The sequence below is a fragment of the Malurus melanocephalus genome, unplaced genomic scaffold (genome assembly GCF_030028575.1).
Source record: "Malurus melanocephalus ecotype Western Australia unplaced genomic scaffold, MMel_1.1 scaffold_432, whole genome shotgun sequence".
Classification (NCBI taxonomy): Eukaryota; Metazoa; Chordata; class Aves; order Passeriformes; family Maluridae; genus Malurus; species Malurus melanocephalus.
The window spans coordinates 55,304-79,377 of record NW_026623664.1 but is presented as its reverse complement, the minus strand read 5'-3'; the positions used below and the strand labels follow the sequence as shown (position 1 = coordinate 79,377).

Sequence of the window (24,074 nt, the reverse complement as noted above, 5' to 3'; positions counted from 1 at the left end):
ATCCCTAGGCAAGGTCCAATGATAAACATAAAAATTTGCAACTTAAAACTTGCAAAATCAGTCACAGTCAGTAYGCGTGTGAATGTCTGCAGGAGGCARTTTTTACAACTGCTCAAAACCTTTTCAAGTTGGACTGCACTCCTCCACTGCCACAGAGAACAGCAGCAGAGCACTGCRCCTGCTGCATCCAAGGAAATGGGGGAAGCATCCAATTCCTTCTGACAGCTTCTTCCTGTCACTGCCAGAAGAGGACTCTCCAGGAACTGCGCACTCAGCCCCTCAGGCACTTCTGAATTTTACAGCACATTGTCAACACCTATGTCCCAGCCAAACACTTGACTTTTGCAGAATTTCTTCAGATTAAACACTGGGAATGACAAGCATTCCTTTTGCATTGACACACAGCTGTGCAAAAATCAGAATTTTCCATTTTTGTTAAAATGTTAAAATCTATGTGAAGTTTTCCACTGCTAAAAACACTCTAATTCTACATCATACTAAAACAGTCATTAAAGTCACTGTCACAGGAAATCAAAGCAATGACAGTAACTGATGGGCCTTTATGCCTAATCCCCTGCTCGTCCCCCAGAACTGCTCATATGACTGATCTGCTCCTCTAATTATTATCATATATCATTTTCTTTGGTCTTGCTGCTTTCTGGCTTGCAAATAAATAAATAAAAAGATAGCGAAAAATCWGAAGAAAGGAAGACATAAACTCTTCAACAATTAGTAATGCACAGTGCCAATAATGAGACAAGAAACCCACAGGCTGAAGCATCCCAAAAGGACTGCAGATTTTCTTTCCTGAGGCTACACTTTACCATTGCACCAACATTTTGCCTGCTAATAAATGAAACCAATAAAAGAATAATAAAGAAGCTAATAAAAGATTAATTTGTAACTTGCATTCATATGGGTTTTATGACCTAAAGCTAACTAAAGCATGCTTAGCTAACATAGATTTGGGTTAAGTTTTTTGTTTTAGTAGACTGTCCATCCCCAAGATAAAAAAGCAGTACAATGAATGTTTCCATTTGGATATCAAAAATCCTAACAATTAAAATAATGGAATTGCAGAACAGTAGTTCGAACTATACTGATGTTTTCATGACTCATTCTCCCTGGAGATTGCCCTTACTGTTCACAAAGAAGCTGAAGTGTTTTTCACCATTTACCAGAAGCAAACAATTTTGTTTATTTTGAAAAGTAAATGCAATGTTCCAGAGATCAATAAAATAATTTCTGAAGTGAATTGTCATATCTGCTTATGGTTGATAATCATCATTTTCACAGGCACTGTGCCACRGATGTTTTTCTTAGAAAAATAAATACCAAAATGACATTCCTTTACTCCTCTGCTTATAGACAGCACAGAACCAATCCCTGCATGTAGCTTTAGAGCTGCCAAAAAGTAATTACAATTTTGAGACACCACCATTCAGTACTTTAATTCCCATCTACTTATTTTCCAATGCATTCTAAGTAAACAAACACTGATAAAAGATAAACTTAGACAGAGTTCTTCTTCATTTACATTATAATCATTCACAAATATTAAAATGCAAATGACTGAACCTACATAACATCCAAATTTCAGCACTGCAAAGGGACCAGCTTATGATGTTTTGCACATTTCTGTCAAGCATTGCCTATGGTACTATGGTACTATTCTGATAGAATATTATAATGCTTCATCATCTTCAGTAAGGCAATATATGTCTTCCTTTTAAGCAAGAGACTACGATAATCATTCCAGCATAAAACATTTTCTTCATCAAGAATTGAGTAAATTCATGTTCAATCCTAAATGGATTTCCTTCCATTTCTGTAGAAAAATTTTAGAAGCAGAGAGCTGTGAACAACTCTTATTTTCATGCAGCTTCCAAAGGGAGGAAAAAAGATGTCAAACACACATCCATCAACAGCCAAGCACTGCTTCCTTCTCAGCCTCCCTAATGCAAGGATTTCAACGTGTTTTAATCAGAATTGCCATTCTTGAGTTGATTTCTATAGGCCAGGGATGAGAGGAGGAAGAAGACAAGCATGCCAACAGAGGGAACAGTAAAGCTCAAAAGCCAAAGCAGTTCAATGCATGCAGAAGAACCAAAAAAACACTGAAAAAGAAGTGAAATTTTCACTAATCTGGCTTTATTAAAACAGTTATCATGCAGATGTTAAAAATAGCCATTCCATGATCCGCTTAGAAATGTAAAGGTATCTCTGTGGCCATTCATTAATAAGACAAAAAGAAACCTGATAAAACCAAAGACCTATGATAGCCATTCTTCCAGCTGTGGAGAAAAATTACACCTCTGCCTCTTAATGACTTGATAAAAGTGTTAAGTTTGAGGCATTACTGCAGGTGCTGTTTCACACTATGGCTAAACTAATACTGCAATTGACACTGAAAGGGGCAGGTTTGGACATTTTTTCCCCACTATTACTCCAGGGAGGTAAGCAAGTAGAGATCTGGAGACACAGACACACATTCCTCAGTGAGTTTGTCAGAGAGCTAAGTCCTTTCTCATAGGATGTCATTTTTTCTATTTCTGATGCCCAATTTAACACTGAACCGGAAACATGACAAACCCACACAAAAGGTGGCAGCAGAAGGAAAGGAATTAAACTGCAATTTACAGCTGCAAGGAATCAGCAAATGAGTTCAGCCTAAAGACAAATCCACACCATCCAATTATAAGCAGCTAGTTAACTGTGCAGCTCAAAATCAAAAGCTGAAACAACCAAAAGTCTGCTTCCTTATTCTAACACAGACCTAAACTGAAAGCTACCATCCGAGCATAATTTAAGACAGAAGCTACTTCACAAGATAAAGGTTCTGCTCCCTGTCACATTCCAGATAGAAACACACTGAGATACACAAGGGTTATATGCAAATTCAGCATTATTGCACACACTGGCATTCAGAGCTGGTTTAAAAAACTGTTTTCAGTAGTGTTTTTACATCCACCATCACTAAACTGTCAAGAAAAAAGGAGTATGAAACAGAAGAACTGAAAAGCTTGTGACAATTTCTGGATACAAAATTATTCTTGGAAGCTACCACAGAAATTATGCATAAGCCTACWCCTTCTTGAATGCATTTCATATCATTGAATTTAGAGTTGACTAATGCTTTAAYTAAAGCTTGTACAAAATATTCACTTAGAATAGTTTAAAAGAACCAGCAATCCTATCCAGACATAGAAGATTTCTTCCAATACAGTTGATTTGGCACTTGTGGAGTTGAGCAATCTGTAATTAAGTGAAATGAGACTCGTAGGGGAATACCAAGAACATTAAGACTATCTGACAGCAAGGGAATTATTTGCCAAGGAACACTTTCCTTTTACTGCTTTTTTTTTATCATTACCATGTAAAATTTAATTAAAACAAAGTCAGAGACTTAGGTTGTGTTACATCCACTCATTAGCTATATAGCTCACCTTTGCACCATTCATTAAGATGCAACTCAATTTAGTATTTAGCATGCAACTTTTTCTTTCTTTTCTCTTTTTTTTTTTAATCACTTCTCTATTTAATTTCCTCCACCACTCCAATCCCCAGATGAAGCTTTAAAAACAGTCACGACAGCAAGTCATTCACTAGCATTTAGAAGCACGGAGTAGCTGTGAAAAAGAAAGGAAACTAGTGCTGATCTAGATCCAGTGCAGCAAGAAGGAGTGCTCTTCTCTGAATATTTCACAGAAACAATGACACAGCTTCAGCTTTGAAAAATACTCTCCAAATTAACGTGTTCTCCTATGAATCCCCTTTTGATAGTAGCTATTCAAGATCTCAAAAAYATGTTCTCTCTCCAGTATGAAAGACTTGTCGACAACAGTTGCTTCACTGGCATTCTTCRGAAACTTCCCACAGTTTGCCTGGTTATCCCATTACTTTTTCAAATTTAAACTATATCCCACTTGCATAACATAAAATATACCCCACACTGCAAATTTTTCCCTTCCCATTCCACCTCCTGCAAGTGTACAACTCCTACAGAACAACTAGAAATTTCTGCCTCTTGGTATTCCTGTGAAAAAGGTGAATTTAAGYTGTAGAAGAAGCTGGGAGCAAACACCCAGGTTCCAACTTTCAGATGCTGTTGCCAGCTGARACAGAGCTTGGATTCTGTTCAAACTCCAGAAGCTTGGAACACGAGTAACTATCTGCCTGTTCATAACAGCACGATGAGAGACAGATAAYTTGCAGTTCTCACTTACTACAGCCCTTAAAGTATGCAGAGAGGGAGGGATAAAGAGATCCAGCCCTGCWGCCASCAGAATAACAAATCACATCATGACAGTCCTATCAATGGWAGAGCTATTTTAACAAAACCCAAAAATACAGATTTTTGTTAAGCAAAAGATTTTGTTAAGATTTTTATTATGCAAAACTACGTCAAACATACACCCTTCTCTGTGTCATTACAGACCTTTCTATGTAATTCCAGCCCCAAAGTTAAACACAAAAGAAACAGTAAAGTGGCTAAAAATATCAGAATTCTATTTTATGTAAATTTTAAATATTTTAAAGAGCACATTTCCACTCCCATGCTAGTAATAGTTTAGTATAAAGTACCGTCATCTACAAGAGAAAGAAAAAAGCATCACAAAGAAATGAAACAGTTCTTGCTTCTCTTACCTCCTACCAGGCAGTGGTTTTGAACCAAGAAATGTTAATGAAAAGGAAAGAAAATAAAAGAAAAATGATAGAAATGCTTTTTTTTTTTTCTAGTTTCTGCCATTTTCTGTGAAGGAYTGCTACCTTGTAAACAATATCTGATCTCCAAAGTCTAATCATTGTAGYATTAAAGCTTTTGATTCCTTCCTTTTATAAAGAAAAGCAGAGAGAAGTTTTAAAACTTACTTGTAGATGAAATTCAAGTTAGCACTATATGCAATGCTAAAGCCAGGTAAAATATTCTTCKCAGTTAATACTCTAATACTGAGAAGACAGGAGGGGCAAAGGAAAAAAAAGCATATTAAAAACAAGAGCTAAATCTAGTCACAAAAAAGGTTTCTATGAAAAGGTAAGCACAAAACGGCTTCAAGTACAGTCCACTTTTGGAACAAGAAGCAGAGTCATCAGTGGTCTCATCTGAAGMACAAAAATTSCCAACATTTTATTTTCTGAACTGTTAACTTTAAAAATACAGAAGACATATATTCTCTATTTCCTCTGTGGCTTACAAAGGTAGAGAATTGAAATATTAATTTCAATTAATATTTCAATTAATTGCTCTTTAAAATATTTCAAGTGAAAAGTGACCTAGCCTGATTTGTAACACAAAACTAAGAAAAATAGTTTTCTTCAGCATTTCTATTTCATTCTCAACAGATTCAAGCTAATTAAAACATATCTGTTCCAAAATGCATCTGTACTCCAACTTCCTATGCCAAGTTCCTGTAACTCACCAGTCTTCAAGGAAAATGCAAGAACCCTCTTTCTGCTATCTGAAATAGTCTTTCATTTATCTCCCCTGCTATATATGTTCACCACCCTCAGTCAAGGAAATCCTTTTATTTTCTTGCATGATGAGCACAGGAACCAGGAGCAAATCACAGCACTGTAGGTCACTGTGCAAGAATACAAGTAGTCCAGTGAGATGCTCCCCATTCCAAACSCTTCCTGTTTCCAAAGGTTGTGTCTTGGATATTCTGTCACAGACACTGTCTGTATTTGCTAGCCTCCCACTCGTTTAGTCATGACTTTCTAACAACTTTGCTTTTCAAATACTTTCCAAATCTATAAACACTTCTGTATCCAAAGTATCCCAAAATAATCTCCACTTTCTTTTCACGTCCTTTTGGGGGGTTGGGTTTTTTTTTGTGGTTGTGGGTTTTTTTTGGTTTTTTTTTTTTTTTTTTTTTTGGTTTTTTTTTTTGGTTGTTTTTTTTGGGGGGGGGGGGGGGTATTTTGCCTGTTTTCAACTCCTTTTTTTGATGCTCTTCATACCAATGTCTGAAGAGAAATTATTGCTAAGTGCAACAGTTTTTACCTAAGGAGGAAAAATGATCCCAACTTCAGTTACACAAAGATCAGCTTCAATTACTGCCACTCTAGCATAAGATTTTGCTATTAAAATAGAATAATTTAGCAGAAGCAGGCAAAAGGATAAAAACAAAACCAGCATTAAGAAATATTACGGAAATTAATAGAGTGTGGAAGTATAAGAATCAGTATGCCATTGCACAAGTCTCCAATCTATATACTGAACAGCACTTTTACCACCTCATCACAGCTACATTAGAGATGCTCAACATTTAAATGCATTTAAGAAGTGATCAGAAAACATATTGAGGAATAATTCATTGATGGCAATTGAATATAAAACGTTACCATCACCATCTGGCAAAGGAGCTGCAAATCAACATCAATATTAAGAGTACCCTGATCAAGCAGAGTTGCAGCTGAGCTGTACTGGGCCATATCTATAAAAACTACACTGAATTGCCATGCATAAGAATTTTAAAAGTAYTGTAATACTCAAGCTACCTCATTCTCCTTCAAAAAGGGTTTTATTTGCACCACAATTGCTTCCTTCTAAGTCCATRTCACTCAARAAGAATAACAAAATGTTGGTTTTAYTTCACAAACTTCAATGAATGGCAGTCTCCTAAAAAGACCACTTATCTTTTCCAAGTCCAACTTTCAAAGATACTCAGGAACACACCTTTGACTGAAGTTAACAGAACAATGATAYCATCAATATCTTGGAACAGTGAGGAATCCTTTTAGCTTGCAGCTATATGCATTTTTTAAATATAGAAAACAAYTAGTCATGAGAAAAGCMATCTCTTTTGTTCTTATAAKGATATCAACAGAAATGCTTCAAGGACTGAAGAGGAGGAAATTCTGTGTGTGAGACTAAGCATTAACACCAAAACCATACATGAAGACAATAAYAATTCATTTCAAATGGAGGGCTTTGTTTATTTTCAATATCTTCCACTTTCAAAGTGCATTAGAATTTAATCAGATTCATGCCATTTTCACTTGGAGGTAGAAGACAGCCTCAAACAGACATTGTGTTATTTTTCAAGTCTACAGAGCTGCTTTTTTTACCGGTCCAAAATATTTAGCTGTTTGGGGACAAAAATTGKAGACAATTACTTCCAAAGAGAAGTAAATAATATAAACATTGAGCTGAGCTCTTTCAGATGTAGTAAAGAAGATGAAGACTGCCTGCTGCTAAAATCTTTCTGAAGGTTCCTATAACAGAAGTAACTAAATCTTACAAAATTAAATAAAACAAATATTAGTACATACTTTTACTAATCAGGACATCACAYGGTATTTACTAATAAATGGTTGATCCAGCCACTCAATTAACCACACACTTCMTTAATTTCTCATCAATAGGACATTTATTAAGATCACCCAAACTGACTTTAACCTGCWCCCGTTACAGACAAATGACTTGCTGCTTTTATTCAAAACCCTCTAAACATTAACTCACTAATCTATCATCCAGATCATGCCGTTTTTCACCTACACCACTCAAAACACACTAGTTTCTTCTCCCTCTTTATTACTTACCTTAGAATCGCTTTCCTTGTGATGTTTGGCACAAGAACGAAGCTGAGTTATCCAGTATTGTTTCTCCTTTGCATCAGCAGCTAGAAAAAGAAACAAGAAAATGCAAAGGATCACACATAAATCAATATTCTTTTTTACACAGTAGGTGACAGAGCAGGGCAGAGGGGGAGAGACCAATTATTGATTAGGATGCAGTATAAATCCTAATTTATGCTACTTAAGTACACTTAAGTTTTTCAGTACAATTGTCTAAACCTGTATTCAAGAGGCTATGGCCAGCTGGAAGAGGTAAGCTTATGAGTCCTCTTCGTAGTTATCTCCTCCACACGTTAGTAAAAGCACAATTACCCACATCAAGACAACTTTTTTGTTCAAAATTTTTCAYCCACTTTTGTTTTACGTGTCTATCTTTGTGAAGGACAAGGGCCACACCATAGTATTTAAATCAGTAAAAGCTCTACACTCAGGCTGTCCAGTTGCCACACAAGCTACCAGTTCCCCAGATACTTCAGTACTTCTCTTTTAATGGACTTCAACTAAATCTCTCTCAAAACCCATGCCATCCACACACAATTYAAAGACACAAGAATAAAAATCCCAATTTCCCCCACACATCTTTAAAAAACAGCTTTAAAAATTATTGAAGAGTTTGTCTGCTCTCAGGTGGCTCCTGTGTAATATAGTAAATCTGTTTAGGAGAGAAGCTTTTTTTTTCTTAAGCAAACAACTACTAAGTAATCCTCATTAAGAATGACAATACAAAGTTGATAATTTCAGTAAATATTTTCTCTYACTTCCTCTGCTATTGAGTATCTTAATKGTTATTGACTCAGCATAAAAATTGYTTACTGATTTTAATCAAATTCATAGAMCTCATTAAATTAAAAGCAGCATATTGTAAGCTTTTGATAATTTCAAGTGATTGGAAAAGCATAATGAAACAACAAGTGTTCACGACTTCTAGCTGTGCAAATTTCAAAGCATTTTAATAGAAATTCTCCYTGGTAGTTCCTGAATTCAGTTCTGTGTATGAAAGGGCAATTGTACCACAGGGGACTCCTTCGTACCCAGTCCTGCTGGACAACTGATAAACTSTGATCAGAATAAAATCAAGAATACTTTAGTTATGCTGCATTACAAGTCTTTCTTTAAAATAAGTTTATTTTTTATAAATTAGTTTGATRTGGAAGCATCATGATCAATCAACCACACTGAAAATACCTTACAATCAGAACACTTTTTTTTTGGAGGGATTTCCACTTCTTTTAATATTTCTATTGTCTGTCTATATTGTCTATATATTGCCTGTCTTATACTTGAGAACAAGGGAAGGGAAAATKTTATGTTACAGGTGCATTCAATTATTCCAAAACTGATAAGAACATAGTATCTTATCAGCCTCTCACTGGCATTTTTCCCTTCTCTGATCCACCATCAGATTCATTACTGCACGTTATCTGCAAGATGGTGGCAGGGGAGAAAAATACTAGAAAACAAATCTTATGCTGCTGACAGCAATGAAAGCAGCTTTGTCTTCCATTGGAAGCAAATAAGATATAGCATTCAATCAGAATACCACAGTAAGAAATTATAGAAGCCACCCTGAGTTATCTTCCAGCCCTGAAAACRTATACATTGTGAAGTCACATACTAAACTCCAGATTACTATTCCACTGTGTTTTAAAATACAGTGTGTAATAATATAGCTGTAGAGCCTCTACTTCAAGACATGACAGGGAAGTAAAAGACAAATGAGACGTGAGAGAGGAGATGAAGAAGTGGGAGTAGGAAGGAAGAACAATTCAGCCRGCACAGTGAGCAGCACTGTACCTCTTAATTTGTACATCTCTCCATTAGCAGAGTACACCACCAGCATGTGTGGCACTTCATCACTGGGCGATATTATAGCTCCAGCTAAAGACAAGGCTCCTCGTGGCTTCGGGCTCTGGTTTTTAGTTTGTTCATTCATGAAATACTGCAGAATCCCCGTCTCAAAATCCAGCACGAAGTACCTGTTGAAAAAAAATTACAAGCATGTAGTATTTCTGCATAAGTTTTTTATGYATTTAACCAAAGAAGGGCAGAGATTGATCTTAAATTAAGATCATTAATACGCAAATGAAGGTAATTTTTGTAATTACAATTTTATAAGGCACTGTTATTTTGATAATTAGACTTGTTTTTTCAGAGGCAGGTGATCTATTCTTTTATTCATAATACAAGCCATTTCACAATAAACCAACAGCTAGGACTGAAAAACCATACCAACACAAAATAAGCTAACTGGATTGCCCAAGTGCACTAAAAGAAAGTGAAGGYATTTCAAASTTCRTGTCTCAGYCTCAAAAGGTGAAAACATTTWTTTTTTTCCAYWAATAAACCTATCTTTCACAAYAACACAGATTCTAAATTCYATTTCCCTCTGGAAATCTTCCATGCTATATTACACAGAATATATATTTAACACTAACCTCCTGGCTCACATGAGGTCACTCTGCCATGACCCTCAACAGACTAGAGTGAAGATCACACAATGCAGGTTAGCCCCTTAGCTTCTTCTAAAAAACCACCCCTAACAATGTGGCTAATCCCACTAACATGGGCATTTGTAATATATACTATTGGTGACTGTTCCTCTAACATAATCTTATCACAGATCATATGAATTTGTGTACAATATTTCACAAACTCTGATTATTCAGACTACTGTAGCTTTGTATATTCCAAGTTGGCTCAAGTTACCACTTAAGTTTTGAAAGCAGCATTTTGTCTTAGCTTTCACCATATCCCCATATGCAGAACACCTCTAACCTTTCCCATTACAGAATATTTCCAGAATTTCTTCACAGCCTGAAGTCACTGGTGGTGATCTACTCCTCTCTTTATTCAAGCTAAATAAGCCTGGACAAGATGCAAGCAGTTATTGYCTCAGATTTACAGAGTTTCAGACATTTTGCTTGGTACCCCTTCCTTTGCTGCAGTTATGCTTAACTCTCTACTGCCACTGCCTTAGAGTCAGRGCAAAGACCAAATTCTCTTTAAATCGTTACAGAATAACAACACTGTCCCAAAGAATTTCAAACTATTGCATCACTACACCACTCACTTCAGCCCTGACTCCACCTCCCGCAAGCACTTCTGTATCCTTCCCTCAAGAATCAAAATGGACAGCCTCCCTTCTGTAACCATGTAGCTCATCTTTTCAACTTCCCTCTACATGTTACCTTCACCACTAAGGACTAGAGGAAAGGCAAGCTGAATGCCAACCGTATTTTCAATAGTAGAGTTAAAAATAAGGATGCCCTAAAAGGAAATTGCCAAAAATTAAGATTAATTTACGGACTTGTATTGAATCAGTTCATAACCTTCTGGTTGCATTTAACTTTTAAATTATTTTATCATACTACTCTCCCTCCCACTTATAAAGCATTTTTTCGCTTCAGGTTGCTTAGTAGAAACAGTGCACTTAACTGCAGGGGAAAACAGCAGAATTGGAAAACATTTTAAAAAAAAGTCAGACTTACACATTTCATAGTAAATTTTAATTTTGCTCATTCTTACTTTGCCTTGTCCATTTTGRGAATATCTATTACATACTCAGGAGAACAAGCAGAGCACTAGACAGAAGTGGTGCCAAGCCCCTAAGAAAATTGTACAGTAGCTTGACCCTAGAGCTAATGCTTCTCCTCATCATCTCTGAGCTCAGCAAACAAGTCTAGGCTTTATATACAGTGATGTCCATTCTGAACCTGGGCCATCCTCATTATAATTTCATGGTTATTTTGTTCAAGTACAAATAATTGATTTCAACCTTTGTTATTAGGCCATTTTAAATCAATTACTACCTTGGAAATAACAACTGTGGTTACTAAAGTACAGCTCTACAAGTAACAAAAAGAGAAACAGCAGAGGGGGGAGGAAAGGAAAGAAAAAGACAGGCAAGAAAAAAATCTCTCATTCTCCTATTAAGACCAAAGGATTTGGGGAGAAAAGTTCCTCTGAGTCTATTAGAACAGAATCTATTAAGTTACATAAACACTACGAGCACTTCAGATCTGAAACTTTTACATGGTAGACCAGCAAAGCACTCCCAGAATGACTGTAAACKCCACAGAAATGGGCTTCGCATTGGCTTAAAGCTACCCCAGGGAAGGAAACTGGCCATTCGAGTACAGAATATACCTTTACCAGCACAATGACATCAGACAGCAGCAACTTCTGMAAATTCCCAAATGCAGAGACAGCATCCTTCCACATCCTTGTTATCACAGCTACTGCAGCAGTGTTAACGGGGCCTTCTAGCCAACCACAAAGTACTTTATGTACAGTCTCAGAAAAACAGAACATCATTGCTGGCCTTGTATCTCAAGTTTTTTGTGATGATGTCTTACAAGCCTGTAAAAGCAAGCAATGTTTCCAGTAGAAATCAAGCAGTAATTTTAAGAAGGAAAAAGTTAACCAGTTCTCACAAGCCCTCACGTCATCCATCAAGTTTCCTGCCTTCTTTCCTGTCCCAAAAGAACCGGGAACTTTTCACAAGCGTCCTGGCCATGACACTGTTCACATCACATGGAATCAAGTATTTCCTTTTCAAAGGTTATGTTTTGATGTGCAATTCCCCTCTTCACCTTTTACACAGTGGTATCACAGAAAAAGCCAGACAAGAATAAACTGCACAGACAACTATAGCCTCACAAAAGAATCAGAGAGATAACACACTTTGAAAACTGCTAAAAGGATAGAAAAAGCCAGGAGAAAGAATAAGGAATTAAATGCCAAATCAAGCAGCGTAGGGCTTCATACAAAGAAGGTGGAGGGGGAAGGAACACAAAGAGATACAAAAAACAGAAGCAACTTTCAATAACATTTTCTCGCATCACAGACCAAATGATGACCCAGTTCAGACCATCACAAAAACACAGAAGAAATGGAGACCAGAGCCTTTCATTAACTGAGGATGGAAAAACATTACACATACAAAGCAGAAGAGAAGAGAAGGGTATGTGTTCCATTTTAGAAGCACTATGCACCTGAATCAAAAGGACAGGGATCTCTTTTAACTTCTATAAGTCATTTGTTCTGCCTACCAGGAAAATAACAGCACTAACCTCTCTACAACTGATTCATCTTGCCACTTTATCCTGTATTTCTCTACTGGCCTTGCTCACATCATTTACCCACGATGTCATATTTCTGTAATTAAATTACAGACAAGGGTGATGAAAACTTAACATACTCTTCAGAGAACAGGCAGGCAGGAGGAAGCAGAGCCAAGTTATGTCCCACTAATACAAAAAATGAGTGCCATAGAGAAATTGTGAAATAACGGTTTCTGAAAGACACCTCCAAAAGACAGCTAAATTCTTCTGTTATTCCAAAATTGGAGTAACATTTTTTTTAATTAACAGTCTTTAAAAGAGACCATCTAGAGGTAAGCTAGYAAATCACCACTTTAGCATATTTTAAGCAGTTTAACTGCATAAGCAGAGTTCAAACTGTAAAATTACAGRCAAGAAAAAGCAGGCTACTTGACAAAAGAAAAGCCAATGGATTTCTCAATTTCAAGTGAGAATCCATTCAGAGACTAGAGGCTTCCTGATCCTCTGGCTCAGCTTCCCTYAAGCTTCTGAGATCCACCAGGATACTCCCCCTCTGCCATTCCAACCAAATGCAGAGCCATTACCAACTGACATAAAATACAAGAAAAACATTCACCACACCTGGCAAGCTTGAAGTTTGACACTAACAGAATCGTTACTTTTTAAGGCGTTTTATCAATATGGCCTGATGACACTTTATTTCTCTTTAACTTCCCGTATTTCGAAATCAGTGTCATCTCTGCATAAATCCTAAGTCTTACAAATTCTTCGACTGTCTTAATTAAACATTCATTGTGTTTCGCTATGCCCTTCATCCGTTCACTCATTCATTCACAGCCATTTAAATTTTTTTAAAATGCCAAGCAGAACAAGCAAGACATGCTAGGAAGTGTAACTATGTTGCCTTCTGAATTCTTAGAAGAGCTGAACACTGTATTAATAAACTATTTCAACTGCATTTGCTTTCACTAATGTGAGCATTTGTTATAGTAATAATTCTAATATGSTCATATAATTATACAGTATTACAATAATTTATTATTAGTTCCCTATTCAAGAAGGCTTAAAGAAAAAGTAATGACTATGCTTTAAAGAGTGATAAAATGCTTGTAGTACAGCAGGAAATGAAAGTGGTCTACTCTTACAGCCTTCAACAAAAAACAGCAACTAAATAGGTCTTCCATGAAAAAAATGATGTTTCAACAACATACCAGATTTGAGGCAATAAAGATTTTTTTAAAAAAAATTAAAAGACACACGTAAATATCAGAAGCATATTACATGAACACTTCCCATGTAATTTACTCACTCACTGGATTTAAGAATTTTAATTTTCCCATTTCCAGWCAAACTAATAATTTCCATATTCTCCAGTGGAAATGAATACTTTGGTAAGTAAATAATAGTAATCACATTTCTAGGTATTTCATCATTCAATTACACATAACATGGTGCACTGCTCCTTGAAGCTGTCATTCGGATGCAAACCTGCAATGCACCCAGAAGTATGCTCCTAGCAGAAAACAACACCTCTCAAARTAAGTTACTCCTTTTCTTTCCTTATTCTGAACACATCCCCAGAAACCAACMATCTGAACCCATGTTTTCACTACTCTGTAATCCCAAGAAGTTTTCAAGGTACGATTGCTAAATCATTCCATTGTGTAATGCATTCCCCTGGTGATTTGAATACTCCTCACACCCTTCTTTCCCAGTTAAGTCAGTTTTTTGGACCAGATTYTGTACAACTTCCAGTTTGAATCCATAAAGTGACAGAGGTTTTTTATACAGACATTTGCAGTTGGACAACTACAGTCCCAGTCCAATCTTCAGTTTCTGAGTCAATCTTCTAGAACAATCTCACCTCTTTTGGGAAGCAGCACTGTGTTAATTATGTCCTTGGGTTCGTAAAATAGCCTACACTCCAGGCCACAGCTGGACTCTTGTCTAATCCCAGACTTAATGTTTGAAATTGGTGTGGATGCCCAAATACTTATTAGCAAAAACCAAAGGCAAAAATCTTGTAATTTTCTGTAATTTCCAAACAATAAAATAGCTTTCATTATATGATGACCTAACACAGCAAGTACTCCTGGATGGAGAGAGATGCTGCATTTTTTCTACAGCAGACTAGCCTTGCTTCACCTTTTTGGAGATTTTATCCCAGTTACTTATCTCACTGGTGAATAGAGGAACTAAAACACTTTTTTAGCTCTTCCACAGACACCTTTTCTCCTAAGCCAGTCTCACAATACACATTTTATGATCTTCTTTTTATTTTGCTTTAGCCATAAAAATGCAAATTGTTTAAATAAAATACATTTATTTGAAGCAGGACAGTATTCAACCAGATTTAAAACCCTGATAGGCAGCATCACCTTCCCTCTCACATTGAAAAGGTAACAATTCATGTATTTTCCCTTCTCAGACTGCTGCATTCACCATTCCAGACAATGTGACAAATACTATGCTCTACCCCATACTTCAGCATCAAATTAACTCAAGAACAGAAGCAGCTCACAACAGAAGAGTTTCACTACCTTCTTATTCAACCATTGTTCTCAACATTTCTGAGTTTCTAAACACGTTTTCCTTTTGCTCCATTCCAATTTCCCCCTGTCACTGCCAGCACATATTTTTCAGAGATTCCATAACCCTCTAAAGGAAGATTTTCAAAAACAAGGAATCAAATTATTCTGTAATTTTCTTCCTTTTTCAAAAAACTAGCTTAAAAATAGGTAAGAATTGTAGGATAGAAAGTAAATTACTCTGTCAAAGTAAAGCAAAATTTATGGCTCCAGTAACTGAATGAGATGTCACATAGAAATATTTCATTTTTAGAGAACTGTATCTTATTAGGACATCCTGAACACCACATTTATACAACTGCTTCTTTTTTTCCCCTTTTACCTTGATCCATAAAATTAATGGAATAATTCATGCCAATAAAGCATGGCACACACACCCTCAACAGCCAAAGGCTTTATTATTACAAATTATCTCTAAAGTTGTCATTTAAAGACTGATGATCAGGAGAACATGCTTACATCTCAGTAACTCTACTTTCTTTTCTGAACTGAGGTTCCTCAATTTATCTTCTTTTAACATAAGAAAGTGTAAGGACCACACTATTCATTAAAAGCTTTACTGACTTTGAGCATCACTGTATGAAAAGTGGATTTTTAGAACAGTAATTTTTCTGCATTAATGGAATTCAGTCAAGATGAACTACAATGTGCTGGATACTTTTAGAGATGTTCCGCATCTAAAATGCGGTTAAGAAACGGAGTATTATCCAAAGCTAACAGATGAATAACATGCTTTTGCTGATCATGCCCTCATTTATCACAAAAATAAAATATTGAGAGAAATCTTTCCTGTTTTGTCAAGTCCCAACAAGCTCTCAGTACCTACAAACTATTGCCACTGACCAGCGCATCAGTTCATCAGCTTCTGTTTACAATGYCAATTATTTTCAGCTGTCTGAACTCCTCTGTAGTCACGAACAGATATGTTGCCCAGATTTTAAGGAAAGAGCAACAACATCAAGAATAAATATTAAGAATTGCTTAGGGGTTGTTTTTTAGGAAGGAGGGAGGAAGAATAGGCCTAAAAGTAATGCATCCATTTCTACCCACCAAGATTTGAATTCCTGGAGAATTGTATTAAAGTACATTCATCATGTGAAKCTGTGCTTCGTTACCAAAGGTACGCAGTTGAGTTTGATACCATTAACAGCATTTAGTGCTCACAGCCCATCACACTGGCTGGCTACCCAATGCTACTTCATGTCATTTAGCAGTTCTTGTCACCTTCCTCTTCCTTGTTCTAAATTCTCTACATGACTTAACAATTTTTTACAGACTCAAAAGTTTTGTATTGGGGTCAAAAGAAAAGGGACATAAAACTGGGGGAATAAAAAGGCTGCTACRATTTTGATTCTGGAAATGTTCTTATCCAGCTCGATTCAGGTCAAAGATTAAAAACAGAGCTTCCAAGCAGGAAAATATTCTTGCCTTCGTAAGAAAAACAATGACTTAATATAAAACAAGAACCAAATACTTACATGTCACTTCTAATGATCTGCATGTAATGAAAACATGTTAACCTTTAGAAAGACAAAAGTGTATGCAGATTCTAAAACACTATCAAGGAAACACACACRAGACAACTAGTGAGAAACACACCAACTTCATTTCCCATCTGAGGGGAAGGCTGTGCTCTGCATGGCACAAGGCTCAGCTAAATTGGTTCTCACTGAATCCAAGTCCACAGGAGCCTTTTGCAATCATCTGGAGAATGAACGAAGCTGTCTGGCTCAYCTTCTCCCAGTCCCACCTTTCCACTTTATCCAGGAGAATGGCTTTGCTCCTCTGAGAAAGTAAAGTTACAGGCACCGATTTTGCAGCCTCTATGGACAATTGCTTCTTTGCTCCAAGTCTCTGTGCAGCATTGTTCTGTCTCGGCTAGCAACAAAAATCCCATCATAAAACAAGGCAGCTATCAGAAATTAAGATCTTCACTTTCTTCTCTTATCCCAAAATCTAGCTAAATTGGGCTTTACATTCAGATGTTTAGCTTTCATCGAGTCACCCTCAAGAGGATGCAAAGAGGTAAAATGCATGTAGCTAGTCAAGGAATATTCTAGTTGCAAAGTATTTTAAGAATATCCAGAGAAAAAGCTGTAACAACTTACTATCAAACTTGGTGAGAATCAGTTAGTACATGAGAAAAACTAATTTGCTTTCTTTTCAATAATAAATCATCTATCAAGAAAATTCAAAAGCAAAAATAACAAAAAAAAACCCCAAGACTAAACACTGGGGGAGGGGAAAGGGCAGAGACAACTAAAAATTGAAAAAAAATCTGAGTTCTTCCCCAAAATAAAGAAAATATATATATATGTAATGAGACAATCAATTATGCCTAGCTTGTAAAAGAAGCTTTTACATACTAGTATTTGTAAATCTCTCTACTCACATTAGTAAAACTGCTGCTAAGTAAACAGCTGCATCATCACACAGCTTTAAACATCTCCMAAAATTACACCAGCCATGCCCAGAAGCCTATTGCCTGTTCCTTTCTGTAACACAAAACCCCACCAAAATTGCAAGCAATACAGAAATATTGAACCTTCCAAAAAAACATGTCACTTTTTTGCTTGACGCTTTTCTGGAATACATTTCAAAAGATCTGATGGGTTTGGCAGGCATCAAAAATTGTCTGGTGCCTAGCATCAATTCACCTTTCATAAAGTACTTATAAAAATACAGAATTAAATAAACAGCTTAGTAGTTGGCCTCACATACAAAAAATACAACTCTCCAACAAACTAAACACCAAATTTGAAGGCAAGTAATCAAAAAGAAGGCAGCAGTGAAGGCAGCCACTGTGAAGGCAGTTGCTCAGGGCACTAATGAATCCAACAGCGACTGACACTACTGTGTTTTATTCTTTCAACAGCCTCTCCTTTAAGCAGGGACATGCACATACACACACAGAACACACTTCCAAGATGGTAATATATGAAGACAAATCAATAATGAAGTGAGATTTGACCAAGGGCAGTATTTTATGGAGGTTTCTGTCTGCTACTTGTCACATCCTGCAGGAGATTTCACRGATTGAATAGAGAAGATGTGACCTTTGCTCAGTCTTTCTGCTACTTGCTGYTACAACATCCACAAATGAATCAAATATATCCATTTGACAGCCTGGTTCTCATGAAACATAATGAGAMTTGCAGTAAATTCAGACACCTAATACAGAGCTCCCACAACACACATTCACAGAGAGCCTGGAATTGCTGGTTTTGTATCAGCATTACCACGCAACAGAGTTTTAAGGAAACCACATCCCATTGAATTTGTGTGAGTCAGCCAGGTCTAAATCACAATTTCATCTCAAAATACTATCATTTATAATCCAAATTCTCTACAATTTGCAGCTACTAAATTTTAGCAATCCCAAACATAAACAACCCTGAAAAAAGGCTGTTGAACAAAAAACTTATATTCAATTGAAATATCCCCACAACATTCTCCTTCACCGTCAGCAAGTAGAGCTTGCCCTCTGAACTACATTACTAGAAGGTCATAAAATGTATGAAGGAAGCATAAAACCCTCATGTAGTCACACACCCCGTGTCTAATACATACTATCTTCCACTGGCCGTATCCTAAGCTTTATTATCCCTTCCCTCTTAAGGAGTAYCAGTGATGAATCAAACCCTTATTTGCAGAGGTAAAGTTAGTTTATGTTTCCCTGACTTGTACCTCCCAACTTATCCTCTCTCTTCAACAACTTGCATTCTTCACCGGTAAGAATTAACCCAGCACTATTGTCATTATGTCCCATCTAGGAGAAGCACCTTCAGACATCTGTGAATTTCTGGATCTCTCTTTTGCTGCCAAGAATTACAAACTGTATACAGGAAAGCGCTCGGCTATGAGAAAACCAATATGACCCCAAGTTTTTAGACCAGACCTGATGTTAGTTAGGATTTCACCTGGAGATAAAATACTTTCAGGGACTAAAATATTAATGAAACAAACAACAAAGGCACAGGGAGTGATCCTGGACAACAGCACAAACRCTGAAGCTGAGAAGGAGACAAGCACTGGATGACAAACCAAGAGATGGCCTAACACCGCCAGGCATGAATATCAGGCAAACTATTCAGGTAATCACACCACAAAACAGACAGCAAAGAGACTGCAAATACAAACAGCTCAAATTACAAGACTACTCTAGCTTCAATTAGAGTAGCTGCAGAGTAGTACAGCTACTTTCAAGTAMTGCTTTTTGCTGAATTTAACAATAAGAGTACAGAAATTAGGAGAAATTAGTATCACTCAAGTCATATCATTGGCCGATTACAGAGACAAAAGGAATCTTAGCTCAGCCCAAACTATTTGGCCTGTGTGTCTCCATGTTAAAAGCCAGGGAAATTATCTGTGTAAATAAACCCTAAWGTTCCTCACAGGTGAATATGGTCCCATATTCCACAGTAACTGCCTGTAGTRGTAAGTCAGGAATTTTCAGGGCATTGAACTGCATATAAATACAAAGGAGTAAATGTCAATTCAAGCAAAATGGCCATTGGAGYTCTTTCAAATTGATTTTTACCACTTACTGGAAACCAAGGTTGCTTTAAGACACACTGTAAAAACCTCAAAGTCACAGGAAAGACATGCAACCATATTGTAAATTCTATTTTAACAACTGCACTTTGTATATGGCAATTATTGAACTAAACAGCTAAAWCAGTGAAGTATCTTCACTCTCTCTTCCCTCATTCTTTATTTTTGAACATAAAAGGTTAGATAAGATTCATAAACACTCTTAATAAAAAGATGTCACCAACCTCAAAGTTTTCAATAGAAAGATGCTGCTGAAAATTAATTAGAACAGCCACACGTCATGGTTTATTGAGACAGAACATCAGTTTTACTACAACCACTCTGCTGCCAACAAGTGAGAGACAATTTACAGAGGAAATGAAGTGGAGGGATGGATGAAGGAGCAGACAAGCGGAASAGTTTAGCAATGTGATGTGCCAAAAGGTTTTCGTTAAATCTACCTAAAACTAAATAAACAAAAATTTGAAGAACCTTTTGACACTGCAGTCTTAAAAACCACTTTAATAGCTAAGCTTCCTACCACCATGAAGAACAAAACACTCCTGAACCGAATTATATGTACATTAGGCTAATTATTAGGGTAGTGAAAATTGAGGGGTTTTGCTACTTCTCACTGATTTCAGAGACATTTAATTCTGTTGGAGTTACTTATATGAAATTCTAAAGAACAYGACACTCCCCTGGAAACTAAAACCCTTTCAAAAATTATGTTTAATCTTATTTACATTTTATGTAATCTCAAAGGATGAAGATTAAGGAAATCAGCACAGACATCCTCTTATCATTGCTTGCATTCTCTGTGAACAATTCCATTCCAAAACTACTTTACTGAAGAAAACRCATGAAGTATCTTTGGTATTTTTCAATATAATATATAATTCCTTTATGATCAGTTAACTAAAATGAAGGGGGAAAAAAGAGTTAAACATACAGGTATGAGTCCAACTTTTATCTCCAAGCTCCAACCACTTGATTTAGACAGAAATATGATTACACCACAATCCACAGCAATGATGCAAAATAAAGAGCAACTGTTTCCCCAAWCTTTCAATATGGTGTTACACCACATAATTGGGCAAAGTGGAAAAAGCAGCCCTTAGAAAGCATAATTGAAATCAGTTATAATTTCTCTCTCTCCCTCCTCAAGGAAGAATTACTGACTTGATGTTTAAAAACCTAATTCAGCTAACCTTTCCCTATTTGATGTCATGCAGAGCTACTTCTCAGTCATTTTCCCTTCTCTGTCCTCATCACTGCCCAGTAGCAGCACAGGGCAACACGTCCCAGTACAGCCAAAACAGTCAGGAGAGCCAGGATCAGCTAAAGAATAACACAGCCAGGTCAGTCTCTAGGTAGAAGGGGAATTTTGCAGAGTCATCCATACAGCAAGAAAAAAAAATCCAATTCTTCTGCAACTGCAAGCATCACATGGAAAGCACTGGATTTTCAGTATTTTCAGCTGTAGGTCTGTGTGGATACATTTGACCCAGTCAATAATTTAGTACAGGCTGACTAACAAGCAACAGGTCCCATGCCCTCTGGTGAACCTGGGAGTTGGAAAGCTCCTGGCCCAGGTAAAAGGGAGTGAAGGTGCCTCAGGAAAAATATTTCAAAAGGTGGCTTGTAAACCCAAAAATGCAAGATAAACTAAGTACATAAGACGATAACAGCTAAAATGAAGACATACATTGGTTTTCACTACTGCCAAGCAGCCAACCACTTCACTGCATAAATATTACCATCAGGATGGATCCAACTGGAGCGCTCCCTGACCTGCGTGCAGACCCTCCCCTTTAGCAGGATTGCCTCTCAAGGTYTGAGATTCCTTACCTGAGACCAAGAGATTCTTCCTTACACAAAACAGAGACCCCTTACCTGTGACAGATTCTTGGAAACAGACCAATAGCATGCTGAGTTAACGCTAATGAAACATTGCTAATCCATGTAGCTACTTTATATTATTATAAACATGGTATGGTTGATTTTATTACAGATTAACTTTTGTCCATGTCTGAGACTAAGATTGGATTCAGTTTCATGTATTCTCCATAAGGAATTAAGAAAGCAAGGGAGTACCCTCTGAACCTTGTGACTTAACATGAGGGTCCTCCTTACTCYTTGCATCTCTGATCTACCTGTGAATCATTCTAACTTGATTCTAATTCAACCTTCCTGTGTATGTTTCTTCCACTCAGCAATTAATAAGGTGAACTTTGCCATCAAGCTTATTGAATCTTGTCAAACCATTGTTAATTTTTTTTAATTCCATTAAATTTATTAACTCTGTAAATTTATTGTTTTGTCTCACTAAAACATATTGCTGCTTCTCTCTTTTGAATGARGTGCRTATTCTGCTCATCCACAACAAGGTMGCATGCATTTGTGACACATAGTAGTCCTGACTTGACAGCTTCTCCCAGCACACACAGAAGCTCACTTACTGCTCCATTACCAACTTTCAGCTACCCCCAAATCCTGCAAAAAGCTTTTACGCAATTATGTGGAACTACTTTCTCCCAGGGCAAAAAYACAGCCCATCCCACAATAACAACTACTTTGCTAATAAGAATCTTAGGTAGTAAAAAAAAAACCCCAATAGTAAGAACAATTTGCACCACCCAGCACCAGCAATCTTGCCAAATCAGTTTCTACTGTAGTCACATTTTAAAATTACAAAGCTCCTTTCTTCAGGAGCCTCCTACATTACATTACATACSTTTCTGTCAAATCCCATGTCATATCTTACTGAATTACTGAGAAGTGCCAAGCTGGCTGATCAGCCACAGGCAGGTACTTTCAAATAAAATTTGACAGCATCCTTAATACAAAAGCCATCAGTCTGCTCTACAAAAGACAAACTCACTTGTAACTTTTTTTTAAGTTTAACAATTTCTGCTGTCACTCCTACAGTTACAATCACACTAATATTAAAAACAACTTGGGAATTGATGATCTAATCCATCCGTCCACACAAATAAAAATAACTTCTTCGACAGAAGTGAAATTATGAACTTTCGAGCTATGAACAACTGTGAACCAACAGCTTCAAAAGGAAAGTTTAAATTCTTCCCTTTTGCAATAAACTGGCACATAAGTGTTAAGAAAAAAGACTTATTATGACAACATTATAGCAAAATCAATTGCTTTTAAACATGCTATCAATGTCTCTTCTTATCAATGGCATAAAGCAGATTGACCTGCCTGGAAAAGACAAAACTATGGAACAATGAACTAACTTAAGGAGAGAAATAGAACATCTCTTATAGTCTGATSAACTAGACCAGAGTCTAACTCAACTTCAGGTTTTTATAGATTCTCTCAGGTCAGGTTTGTGCTCTCCTCTTTTAGGYAAAGGTAAAAACCAACATTAAATATAGCAAAACAGCAGGCTTTTTTCCACRTGATAGGAAATAACATCAAGTTGTGCAATATGTACTAAACCTGAAATTTAATAGCTCTAGCAACAGCTGGAACCCCAAATCCTAATTATAGTGCCTGAACATTTAAGCTACGTTACAAACTTCATGAACCTCCACAGTCATAATAATGAATGCTACAGGGAGTTCTGGAGGAAAGAAAGTTGTTACAGCTTAACCATTTCCTCAACTAGCAGATATAAGCAGTATGTTTTCCTCAGTTACCAAAAGTCCACAGCTTTAAAAAACAGAAGCAAGCAAAATTACTTGACTACACAAAGTTCTCTTCAGTAATGATTTAGAATTTATTTCAATGTCTTTCCTGTAAGTGTAGTTTAAAGAGTTCTTCCGTCTAGCTTTTTTCCTTGTCCTTAATGATGACTTCAAAAATCAATGGTGTGTTAAGTACTTTGCTACTTCTCCACTGTTTCTAGTCTTTTTTTAGTTTATTCTCAAATTTTATCAGCTATTTGCAAAAGCCTTAAAAGATGCTGCTCCTTAGGCTGATAGTTTCTCTTACCTGATACCACAAACAGATAACATATGATTCCATTATTTCTGCTCCTCCCTTCCCCAACAAAATAAYTCTTGCTCACTGTACCTGAGACATCCAAATTACAATCAGAAATGCTCAAGCAAAAAAAAACAAGGGGCAGGAAAAAGTCCAAAAGAAACTGTCCCAACTGAAAATTTGAACTACAGAGAGACACATTTTTTAACAGCCATTTCAAAAAACTTACTATTTGTCAAAATAAAACATCACAAAGTAGTATTACTCATTCAGTTTATGGAGCCCAAAGTCTGGTTCCTAACAGATGTTTGAAATTTGAAGGTCACTCCTGCTCTCCAGTGCTCTTTGGTACCCTACTACC

At 36.7% G+C, this 24,074-nt stretch overlaps 1 protein-coding gene across 2 annotated transcripts in view; it reads right to left on the bottom strand.

Moving 5' to 3' along the window:
* OSBPL10 (oxysterol binding protein like 10) overlaps positions 1-24,074 on the bottom strand; it is a 134,823-nt gene that overhangs the window by 72,347 nt on the left and 38,402 nt on the right. For both annotated transcript variants that reach the window (XM_057380011.1, XM_057380010.1), the window contains exons 2-3: positions 9,376-9,557; positions 7,546-7,625 (exon numbers count right to left, since the gene is read on the bottom strand). In XM_057380011.1, the coding sequence (XP_057235994.1) occupies positions 7,546-7,625; positions 9,376-9,514 (219 nt within the window). In that variant the 5' untranslated portion in view covers positions 9,515-9,557. The remainder of the gene's footprint in view (positions 1-7,545; positions 7,626-9,375; positions 9,558-24,074) is intronic.